At 50.1% G+C, this 12,305-nt stretch overlaps 1 protein-coding gene across 2 annotated transcripts in view; it reads right to left on the bottom strand.

The window, feature by feature from the left end:
- Positions 1-1,590: 1,590 nt before the first annotated feature.
- Positions 1,591-12,305, bottom strand: part of SUGP1 (SURP and G-patch domain containing 1) — a gene marked incomplete at its 5' end in the record, with an annotated part of 29,029 nt that continues 18,314 nt past the window's right edge. For both annotated transcript variants that reach the window (XM_079702952.1, XM_079702951.1), the window contains 7 exons: positions 1,591-1,775; positions 2,074-2,203; positions 2,549-2,694; positions 3,521-3,627; positions 4,012-4,189; positions 5,038-5,144; positions 11,460-11,815. In XM_079702952.1, the coding sequence (XP_079559078.1) occupies positions 1,749-1,775; positions 2,074-2,203; positions 2,549-2,694; positions 3,521-3,627; positions 4,012-4,189; positions 5,038-5,144; positions 11,460-11,815 (1,051 nt within the window). In that variant the 3' untranslated portion in view covers positions 1,591-1,748. The remainder of the gene's footprint in view (positions 1,776-2,073; positions 2,204-2,548; positions 2,695-3,520; positions 3,628-4,011; positions 4,190-5,037; positions 5,145-11,459; positions 11,816-12,305) is intronic.

The following is a 12,305-nucleotide window of genomic DNA, read 5'->3' as shown; positions in this document are numbered from 1 at the left end:
TGTGGTGCCAATACCCTACATGCCTCTCTCCTATCTGCAAGATGGACCCTCTCGTGTTTCCTCACCCCTTAAAGCAGAGCCCAATGTCCCCTCCTCCAGGGAGGTCTCCCTGCCACTCCAGCCCCACTTCTCCCCCTGGAGGGCCAGGGGTGTCTGGTGCAGCTCTGTCTACGGGTCTGGCCTAGCACCCTGTATCTGGGAGATACCTGCACACCCACAAAGCATTTGGAAGCCTCCTCTTTCAACTTTCCCCCTGGCTGGGGCTAAAGTCCGTGGTCTGAGTCTGGCGAGCCTTCTGGTCACTGAGAATTAAATGGAGGGGTGACCTTGACTTAGTGAGGTGTTTGGGACCGAGGCCCAAGGTTCCCCATCACTGGAACCTCTGGCTGCCCAGACCTATACCCTTGTGCTCAGGACTCTGGCCCCCCAGGGCAGGCTCCACCTCACCCCCTTGCCCTGCCCTGGATACAGCGTCCATGGTGGGGAAACAGGGTAGTACCTGTCACGCCAGCCAGGGGTTTGCTGCTGAGACTTCCAGACCCTGAACTCCCTCACTGAGACACTCCCCAGGCCACCTCCACCATAGGTCCCACTTCCTCTTTAAGGCATTCACCAGTCTCAGATTGTGTTAGGGGTCAATGGCCACAGCCCCAGCAGACTGTGGGTGCCCAGGGGCAAATCCCATCCATGTGACTCACAGTCAGTGCTGTGTTTGCTGAATGACTGTGTGAACTGCAGGCTGGCCCAGGAGCCTGACGCCAGCTTGAGTCCTCAGACCCCATGAGCTCACAGGGGTTGAGCAGGACCTACTGGGTACGTGTGAGGCAGGGGGATGAGAGGTAGGGGCTCCTCAGTTTGCCAAGCCCCCCTGATACTCCAAGCATGGCTCACAGATTTCTGAGACCCTGCCCAATCTGCTCACTCAGCAGCTGCAGTTGCACAAGATCCCCAGGTGGTTTCTGCACAAGTGTGAGGCACAGGCTCTGGAGATGTGGCAAGCTCTCCTTGGTCTGGGCTACCCACTAGCCTCCCCTCCTCCAGTAGGCGTGTGATGTCTTAGTACAGTGTATCCGTCCATGAAGCTGTCCTCCAAAGGCACGAGCCCTAGGGACTCGTGTGTCCACTATACCTGTAGGACCCAGGGCAGCTAGGGTAGCCTGGGCTGCAGCCATCACTAGCCAGGTTTGTTGTGCGTGTGTGTGTGGGGCCCTGTCAATGCCACCTGTCAAGAGAGGTTGAGGGACACAGGTGTGCCCTGGGTCCACCTGCCTTGTGGGTCTGAGGGAGGAATGGGCCCTGCCTGGAGACCCCTCCCCAGCCTCCTTCTGCAGTGCAGTGCTAGGCTAGGAGGGGAGTCCCTGATGCCCCTGGCCCAGGTGCAGCCAGGTCTTGGCCAGCTGGCCGCCCCTCCCCTCTCCAAAGGTCCTCCCCTCAACTCCAACCCAGGCCGATGGGGGACCCCATAAGCAGACAAAAGGTCCAGGTGGTTTTCCAGGATTCCTTGGTGCTGGGCAGCCTTCAGAGCAGCATCCTGTCCCCACCTGTCCAGCCTGGCCCTGCTAAGGAACAGGAGGGGTTTCTGGTGATGGCAAGACCAGGCTGCCATGGCAGGCAAGCGCCGGGATTTTAATACACAGCACGACACTTGCAACAATGGGAAGGGCAGGCAGAAAAGCAGGCCGGAACATTCCACAGTCCAGGAATGGTCGGTCTTTTGGAAAGTACATTTGTGCATTTTTCCAGAACACTCAGTAGTAAGGCCGTCTGGGGTTGTTCTGTGGGAAGCAAGAAAGATAAAAGGGGAGGTGGTTATGCTGTGCTAAAGGGAGCTAGCAGTTCCTCCCGTCTAGAACCTAGCGGAGGCAGCTGGCCCACATCCTCTAGAAGGAAGGGCAGGCTTTGGGGAGGCGAGGCAGGCTCGAACAAGGTGGAGAGGTGGGGTGGGTCTGCTGGAGAGCCTAGCTGGACTGCGGAAGGAGGGACACTTCTGTGACCAGCACCACCACCCGCCTACAGCGGAGGAACTGCGGCAGCCCGGCCACAAGCAATATAGGGGGATAGGGACACACGCACCAGGGGGTTGGGCCGGAAGCGGTAGGCCAGCATCATCCTCTTGCGGAAGGCCTCGTACTCGTCATCTTCCTTGGAGAGCTCGGCTGGCCGGTCAATGCCAAAGCCAGCACCATCTACCGTGGTGGTGCCCCTGCATTGGGGCAACGGGTGGTGTGAGCCGGGGAGCAGGCTGGTGCCAGCAAGAGGGGGGGTGAGGGACCTGAGCTTGGGGCAGGGAGGCCTCACCCGCCCTGGCTGGGCTCAGCAGCAGCACCCCAATGCAGCTCAATGTGGGGGCTATGCTGGGCCGGGTGACATCTGCCTGGGACACTCCTGGCACTGTGGGAAGATGGAGAGCCCAAGACGGCCCAGCCACCAGAGTCCAAATCCCTGACTCCCAGCCCAGTGATAGGGCTGGACCCAGGCCCTGGGCCTATGTCTCCATGTGGGACTTTTCCTCTCCCCCGTCCCCGCTGGCATTGGAGGCCACACTCACTTATTGACTGGGTTCTTGATGCCCTGGCCTTCTGAGCCCAGGCCATCGCCCTCCTTCCAGCCCATCTTCATCAGCATCTGGTAGCCGATGTTCTCTATTGTCAGCTTGAACTCCTTGTACTCTGAGTAGTCAGGCTCACGGCCCTCCTGCAGGGGGAGGAGGTAGCCGTCATCCACCAGGCCTGCAGCCATCCCCAGTCCCAGCTCTGGCCTGACACTCCACCCCCACATGGCCGCATTGGCCGCTGGGACCACCTGCCCACCTGCCTCCCCACCACTAAGTCAGACTCCTCGAGAAGAGATCAAGCTGCCCCTTCTAAGAGGCCCCAGGGCCAGAAGCAGTACTGAGCTAGCTCCCCGGTGGCCAAGTCAAAGAGGGCAAGGTGACAGGTCACACAGGCCTTGTCCACCATGCGAAAGATTAATGGCTCACCAGTGAAGAAAAATCCCATGTTCCAAGAGCAATCTGTTACACAGAGTGCTAAAAAGAGTGCTGTGGTCACATGAGGTGACTATCACATTGGTGAGATTATGTGGTACAAAGCAGTTTTTTAAAAGACTATGTGGAATGTTCTATGTCAGCCCTCTCCTCTTGAGCATGAAGGCAGCATGGGAAGAACACTTTGACTCTGGAGAGCCCAACACGTGGGGGCGTCTGCCTGAGAAATGCTTTGCCTGTAAACTGCCTTTAATTGGCTCCACTGGAAGCAGAATTTCCCAAAAGCCCCAGCAAATGTTTCTAAAGCAGCAGTTGAGATGCTATTTGCTAATTCCCTACACAGATGGCACCTGTCATAAGCAGGTGCCACCCGTGGCAAGAGGGTCCTTCCCCTCTTGTGAGCGAGGGGGCCCCTGAGGCCACCACAGGTGCCTGCCACATGAGGAGGCTGCAGGACGGGCTGGCACACTGCGCAGGCTGCCTGCTAGACAGGCTCACAGCCGGGGCTGGGGCCTGGGGCCCCTCCCAGCCTACCTTCAGGGCCTTGAAGGTCTCCATGAACTTCTCCAGCTCATCGGGTGGCAGGAAGTCTCCGATGAAGTGTTTGCCCCGGCCCATCTTCGTCAGCTGCTCCGCCCATTCTGCCCAGAGATGGGGTAAAGGTGAGAGGAGGAAGGAGGGTGTGGCAGCCCCACAGCAGAAGTAGGAGTCTCGGGGGCAGTCTGGGGCCGTGGGGAATGAGGCAGCTGGTTGAGACCTCGAGCCCTGCTCTCCCACGCAGCCCTTGTGTACCGTGTTCAAACGCCAGTGAACACTCAGAGGACCATCCTTTTGCCACTGAAGAAACAGGCACAAAGAGGCCAAGTCTCTTGCCCAAGGCCTTACAGGCTGGAGAGGTGGCTTAAGACCCCAATGTGGTGTCTCCAGGCACTTCCTGGGCCAGTCAGTGGGCTTCCTAAGCCCACAGCACCCTGAAGAAAAGGGCAACCCCCCACCCCACCCCTGTAACTCGCTCCTTGGCCCACCCCGAGTCTTGTCCATCTCCATGCGCCGCAGCTGGTGCTCCCAGGTGCCCAGCTCGCTGTCCACCTCCTCGTCGCTGTCGTAGCCATGCTGGTGCTGCTGCAGCGCCTTCTCCCACAGCAGTTGCATGTCCTGCATCGCTCGCTTGTGCTGCATGATCATGTCGTACATCTGTTGCATCTGTGGGCGGCACACGCCAGTGAGCAAGGCCGTGCACTGTACGTGCAGGAAGCTAGCCCCCTTGCCTCCCCTGTGCACGTTGGGCACCCCTTTTCCCCCCTCCCTGGAGCAGGCACAAGAGCAGGGCTCAGAGCAAGTGTTCAGGAAGGCACTGAGTCCTGTGTCAGGACATGCCCTGGGTTCCCTGAATCTCTATTTTGAGCAGGGAGGACCCCGCTCTGTTTCACCCAGAGCCCGGCCTGGAATCTGGAATATCCTGGGCACCATCACTGTGGACCAAATGAGGGCGACGTGGGCTCCTGACCCTTGGGAGGGTCGAGGGTGATGTGATGGGGCTGCCAGCCTGGAGGAGGTGGCCCAGGTAAGCTGTCCCAGCTGTCCATATCCTGGCCACAGAGCTCCCTGCTGAGCCAGCCCTCACTCCCAAACTGCCCAACACCAACTGAACGGTTGTTGCATCGTTCAGGGCACCCAGTGCCAGACAGGCTTATCCTGTACTGAGTGCTGCAGGGAACTGTAAGATAAGCTTAAATGGAGACTATCCAGTCAGGACCAGCCCACGAGCGCAGTGGGAAGTAGCTGTGGAGCATCAGCTGAGAAGGCTGCCCAGGCAGCATGAGAAGGCCTGGGCTCTGGGCCCAACTGTGGGCTTGGGAAGGACCTCAGGGGGTGGCTTGCCATTGATGGGGGACCCATCTGTCCAAGAGCCTCTCCCCTGACTGTGGGATTCACCTGGCACAGGGAGGCTCAGGAAGAATACACCGTGACCACGGCACCGCAGGGCAGGGTGGGAGACGATACTCCAGCAGCCCCTTGGAGCCTGCCTGCCCTGCCCCCCAGGGCCTTACCTCCTGCTGCTCCTTCAGCTGCTTCTTCTGGGCGTCCGAAAGCTCTGTGACACCCACCAGACCCACGGGCTTCCCCTTCTCGTAGCCTAGACCCTTGAGGTCCTGAACTAGAAACAAGACACAGGCTGGTCAGCAACAGACACGTGGGCTTAGCCATGCATCTGTGTCCCAGGCAGAGTCCATGTGCTGACGACACCTGATGCACTTGGCCCATGTGGCAGGACACTTAAGTCGGAACAGTTAGTATGCATGTCACTTGATGACCTCGGGGGGCTTTGCTCCGCTCTATCGTGTGTACTCAGTTCCATCCCCACATGACTGCTCCAGGCAGGCTCTATGACCCCACACTGCAAATGCTGACACCAAAACTCAAGAGGTCTGGGGCCTCACTCAAGGTCACACAGCTAATGGGTGACAAGGAAGGGAATCTGCAAAGCCAGAGATGCTTGCACACAGGCTCTTGGAAGTAAGCCCTACGGTGAACAGATACCTTATGTAGACACACAGGTTTGGAGTCTGGCATACGACTCAGCTGCGTGGTTCTGTTAGCTCCTTCTGGGGAAGCAGCCAACCATCTTTAAAGCAACTGACATTTAAGCTGGCATCACCTTTGGAGCTTGGCTGGAGCCTGCAACGCTAACTCACATCAAGATGCTGCAATGGCCCCATCTGGGTGGTAGAAACAACCACCCTTCAGGTGATGGCTTCCTGGGGAAGAAGCCAGGCAGAACAGGATGCAGAGGCCCCTCTGGGAGGATGGAAAGAGCCAGGTCTTCCCAGCTCAGCGGGGTTGGGTCGTCGCCTGCCAAGAACCACCCTCAGGTGCTCCTGGACCCTCAGATTGCACGCCAATCCCTCCTCGGTCTATGGGGGCTCTGAAAGATGTTGGAGAGCCCCATGCAGAGAGCAAGGGAGCCAAGGTCTGAGCAGCCTGCTGTGTGACTGGATCACGCCCACAGTCCCTTTCCTTCTTGGGCGACTTCACCAGTGAGCAGGCAGGTGGGGGCTGCCCACGCTTCCCTGGGGACAATGTGGGCCAGTGGGGCTTGAATCTGAACCTGAGACTTCGGAGCCTGTACTTGTCCCCTAGAATGTGAAGGACCTGGGAGCTGGGGCTGGACCTCGCGGACATGATCTCAGAGGTGGGGGTGTGCATGCGTCAGAATAGCCCTCACATCTGAGCACCCTCCTTTACAGCGGGCACCAGGTTTGGCACTTGAGCAGCAATCCGACCCTAGGCACCCTCAACCCTGGGTAGAGGTGCTATCTAGAGCCCCAGGGAGTACCAGACTTTTCAGTCAGTAGCTTTTCTCTTTGGCCAAGGGAGGCACTCAGCCAGAGACCACTCTTAGAGCTGGGCGGGCAGGGCCAACAGGCCAGGCCAGCCCTGTGACCTGGGTGAGATGCCTTCCCCCTCAGCCCATCCTTGTGTGGCAAATGTGGGTGTTGGCGCCAGGGCATATATGACTTTTCTTTGTGTCTGGGTGTCCAGCTCCAGTGAAGTCAGGGGTGAGGGAGGTTGAGAGCGTTCTGCCCATGGTGCAGGCTCTGTGGTGAGGGAGTCAGACAGACGGCAGGAGACGGCCAATTATCAGTCACCAACATCATCTGCAAAATGTGATGACAACAGACCCCCACCCTTATGGGTTTGTGGTAGAAAATGAGAAATGAGGCCACACGTTGGCTGTCCCTGAAACTGCTGTCAAGGAGGGAGAAGCTGGAGATCACTGTGCAAAATTGACTGTAGCAATTATTGTTCTTATCACTGTGCGTTTCCTGAGCTTTCTATGACAAAACTGAATCCAAGTACTTTAAAGCTTAAGGGAGAAAACAGGACTATCTATATGTTGTCTATAAGAGACTTACTTTAGATACAAAGACACAAGTAGGTTGAAAGTCAAAGGAAGGGAAAAGAAATTTCAAGCAAATAGTAACCAAGACAGAGCTGCACTAGCCATACTAGTATCAGACAAAATATACTTTAAATCAAAAAAGGTTATGAGAGACAAAGAAGGACGTTATATATTTTAAAAGATTTGATACAGAAGGAAGATATAACAATTAAATATATACACAGACTTAACAACAGAGCCCCAAGATAAATGAAGCAAAAATTGACAAAACTGAAGGGAGAAATAAACAGTTCCATAGTAATTGTTAGAGATTTCAATACCCTATTTTAAATAATGGACAGAACATCTAAACAGAAAATCAATAAGGATATAGAGGACTGAACAACACTATAAACCAACCAGACCTAATAGATATCTATAGAACATGCAATCCAACAACACCAGAATACACAGTATTCTCAAGTACACATGGAACATTCTCCAGGATAGATCATTTGTTAGGCTACAAAACAAATTTTAATAAATTTTAAAAGACAAATCATACCATGTATCTTTTCTGATCACAATGGAAGAAAGCCAGAAATCAGTAATAGAAGGAAAACTGGAAAATTCACAAACGTGGAAATTAAACACACTCGTGAACAACAAATGGGTCAAAGAAGAAATCACAAGAGATGAGAAAATGCTTAGAGATGAATGAACACAACAGTGCAACACACACCCAAACTTACGGGGTGTAGCAAAAGCAGTGCCAAGAGGGAAATGTATAACTGTAGATGCTCACGTTAAAAGAAGATAGGGCTTCCCTGGTGGTGCAGTGGTTAAGAATCCACCTGCCAATGCAGGGGACATGGCGTCGAGCCCTGCTCTGGGAAGACCCCACATGCTGCGGAGCAACCATGCACCACAACTACTGAACCTGTGCTCTAGAGCCCGCGTGCCACAACTACTGAGCCCGTGTGCTACAACTACTGAAGCTCGCATGCCTAGAGCCCGAGGTCCGGAACAAGAGAAGCCACCGCAATGAGAAGCCCGTGCTCCGCAACAGAGAGTAGCCCCAGCTCGCCACAACTAAAGAAAGCCCGCGTGCAGCAACGAAGACCCAATGCAGCCATAAATAAATAAATAGATAAATAGATAAATAAATAAAGACCTCTGATCGATACCTAACTGTACATCTTAAGGAACTAGAAAAAGAAGAGCAAACTAATTCCAGAGCTAGCAGAATGAAGGAAATAATGATTAGAATGGAGATAAAAGAAACAGGAAATACAAAGTACGAGAGAAAAATCAATGAAATCAAAAGTTGGTTTCCTGAAAAGACCAACGAAATGGACAATCTTTAGTTAGACTGCCTAAGAAAAAAAGAGAAAAGACTCAACTACTAAAACAATAGGGGGATACAGCGGTCCACTTTATCTGCAGGGGATGCATTCCAAGATCCCCCCAGGAGATGCCTGAAACCACACATAGTACTGAACCCCGTGTATACTACATATACATACATACGTATGATAAAGTTTAATTTATAAATTAGGCACAGTAAGAAATTAATGACAATAGCTAATAATAAAATAGAACAGTTATAACAATATACTATTATAAAAGTTATGTGAACGTGGTTTTTCTCTGCCTCTCAAAATATCTTATCACAAATGTAATGCCTTTTCCATTTTAACTAAGTACTCAGCACACACTATGGCCATAACTTTCGCAGTTCGAGGTATGACAGCAAAACTAGCAGAGACTTCTTTTTCCTTCTTCACAATTTCACGGATAGATGATTTGTTCTTACCATAGATCTTGGAGACCTCAGCTTAAGTCAAGAACTTTTACCCTTTCACTTAAAGGAAATACTTGACGGCTTCTCTTTGGCATGTCTAAATTGCCAGCATCACTACTCTGTGCTGTGAGGCCATTATTAAGTGAAATAGTAAAATAAGGGTTATTTGAACATAAGCACTGCAATACCATGACAGTCAATCTGATAACCGAGTGACTACTGGTGACTAATGGGTGGGATATGCTGGTCAAAGGGATGATTCACATCCCAGGCAGGGTGGAACAGACAGCACAAGATTTCATCACAATACTCAGAATGGCACAAACTGGATCACCTAGAATGGCACAAACTACCAAAACTAACTCAAGAAGTAACAGAAAACTTGAATAGACCTGTAACAAGTAAGAGGACTGAATCAATAATCAACTCTCCCCTCCAGCCCACCAAAGAAAAGCCCAGAACCAGATAAATGCACTGGTAAATTCTACGCAAGTTTTAAAAGAAGAGTTACCATCAATTCTTCTCAAATTCTTCCATAAAGTTAAAGCAGGACACACTTCCTAACTCATTCTATGAGGTCAGCATTATCCTGATACCAAAAGCAGACAAAGACAATATAAGAAAACTACAGACCAATAATCCTTATGAGTATAAATGCAGACAGAAATCTGCAACAAAATATTAGCAAACCAAATCCATCGGCATGTAATTAATTAGTAAACTAATTACTTACTACAACGGAGGGGGATTTATTCCAGGAATGCAAGGGTGGTTTCATCATACAAAAATCAATCAATGTAATACTCCACATTAATAGAATGAAGGGAAAAACCCACATGATCATTTCAATTGATGCAGAAAAAGCACTTGACAAAATCTAACACTCTTTCATGATAAAAACACTCAATAAACTAGGAACAGAAGGGAACTTCTTCAACATGACAAAGGCCATCTATTAAAAACATACAACAACATCATACTCAATGGTGAAAGAATAAAAGCTTTCCCCTTAACATCAGGAACAAGGCAGGGATGCCTGCTTTCACCACTTCTGTTCAGCACAGTACTGCAAATCCTAGCCAGAGCAATTAGGCAAGAAAAAGAAATAAGAGACATCCAAATTGGAATGGAAGAAGTAAAACTATCCTTATCTGCAGATGACATGATCTTATGTGTAGAAAACCCTAAAGACTGTTACCCTAATAAATGAATTTAGCAAAAGATAAAAGATACATAATCAACACACAAAAAATCAGTTGTATTTCTTATACTAACAACAAATAATCCAAAAAGGAAATTTAAAAAAAATTCCATTTGCAACAGCATCATAAAGAGTAAATCACTTAGGAATAAACTTAACAGAGGTACAAGACTTGTACAACAGAAAGACAAAACACATTGAAAGAAATTAAAGAAAACCTAAGTAAATGGAAAGCTATCCCATGTTCGCAGATTGGAAGACTTAAATGTTGTTAACATGTCAATACCTCCCAAAGCAATCTACAGATTAATACAATCCCTATCAAATCCCAATAATGTTTTCTGCAGAAATGGAAAAGCCCATCTGAAAATTCATACAAAAATTCAAAGGACCTCGAATAGCCAAAGTGTGAGAAAGAGGAACAAAGTTGGAAGACTGACACTTCCGATTTCAAAATTTCCCACAGAGCTACAGTAATCAAAACAGTGTGCTACTGGCATAAGGACAGATATATAAACCAGTGTAATAGAGCAGAGAGCCCCAAAATAAACTTTTGCATCTATGGGATTTTTGACAAGAGTGTCAAGAGACCATTCAATGGAGAAAGAACAATAGTCTCTTCAACAAATGGTGCTGGGAAAATTGGATCTCCACATGCAAAGAAATGAAGTTGGACCCTTATCTTATAACATATATAAAAATTAATTCAATTTAAGAGCTAAAACTATAAAACTCTTAGAAGAAAACATAGGGGCATACCTTCAAGACTTTGGATGTGGCTATGGTTTCTTAAAACCAAAATCATAGGCAACAAAAGAAAAAATAAATTGCACTTCATTAAAATTTAAAACTTCTGTGTATCAAAGGACATTAAGAGGATGAAAATACAGCCCATAAAACTAGAGAAAATTTTTGCAAATCATGTATCTAAATGGGGGTTAATATCTAAAACATATAGAGAACTCCTACAACTCAATAACAAAAAGACATACAACCCAATTAAAAAATGGGCAAAGGACTAAAACAGACATTTCTCCAACTAAACTATACACTGACCAATAACACATGAAAAGATGCTCAACACCATTAGTCATTAGGGAAATGCAAATCAAAACTACAATGTGATTTCACTTTACACTTATTAGAATAGCTATACAATAAGGCGAGAATGAGAAGAAACTGGAACCCTTGTGCACTGCTGATAGGAATGTAAAATGGTGCAGCTGCTGCAGAACGCAGTTTGGCAATTCCTCAATAAGTTAAACAGAATTACCGTAAGACCCAGTGATTCCACTCCTAGGTATATACAAAAAAGAATCAAAATCAGGGATCCGAACAGTATTTGTAGGCCAATATTCACAGCAGCACTACTGACAATCGCCAAAAAGTGAATATAACCCAAGCTTCTAAACAACTGATGAATGGATAAACAAAATGTTGTCTATCTGTACACTGGAATTCTATTCAGCTGTGGAAATAAATGAAATTCTGACATGTGCTTCAACACAGATGAACCTTGAAAACATTAGGCTCAGTGAAAGATGCCAGACCCTCCCCAAGAGGCTGAGGGAGGGTGTCGGCCCACCTGACAGAGGCGAGGGAGAAGCATCCACGTCCCTCTGCACCAGCTCGGCAGGCGGGAGCTCCACCTTGTCCTCTTCAGGACCCCACCGGCTCTTTCGCTTCCTCTTCATGTTGGCTGTGGTGGCCGGCTTCCCTGGAGCAGCTGAAGGTGGGGTGACGTTGGGCAAGGGGTCAGATGAGGTAGGGCAGGCAGTGGCGGTGGGCATGGACCCCAACGGGGTCTCAGGAGGAGATTTGCGCTTCAGTCCGAGGTCAGGTGCCGTGGGGGTGCCCGTGGGACCAGCCTTGGCTTTCCGGAACTCCTCCAGCTTCTGGCGGTAGTACTTGTACCCTTGGCTGTTGGGTTCATACAGAAAGCTGCAAAAGAGAGTGGGGGGCACACCGTCATTGGACCTCAGCCCCCTACCCCTGATTTAGGGCAGAAGAAGCTTGGGCCTTGTGTAGGCACACTGGGGTCAGCTAGGTCACTTCAGGGTCATGTCAAGATGGAGGTCTCTATCGTGACCCCTGTCCTGCCAGGCCTCAGTGGCTGCTGGTGCTGGTGGCCCAAACTAGAGGAACAGTGTGACATGGCCACAGCCTGTCATGATGCTGTTCCTGTGAGCTGAGGGCCACTCCAAGCCCCTACCCCATCTTTATTGGATGCCCGTCACAATATCACTGATCCCCTATTTCATAGGAAAAGGTGTGGGCTCTCTCAGACCTTCCCCAAGCTCTGCCAGGCTTCTTCCCCTGCTGTCCTAGATGAGTGCACCAGTGCCTACAAACCAAGAAATCTTGAGTTGCGAGAGACACCTGGTGCCAAAAAGGGCAGGATTTGTCCCAAACCTGACAGCTGGGCATATCT

This window comes from Hyperoodon ampullatus (genome assembly GCF_949752795.1).
Source record: "Hyperoodon ampullatus genome assembly, chromosome: 4".
NCBI lineage: Eukaryota > Metazoa > Chordata > Mammalia > Artiodactyla > Ziphiidae > Hyperoodon > Hyperoodon ampullatus.
This window is presented reverse-complemented; position numbering and strand designations above follow the sequence as displayed.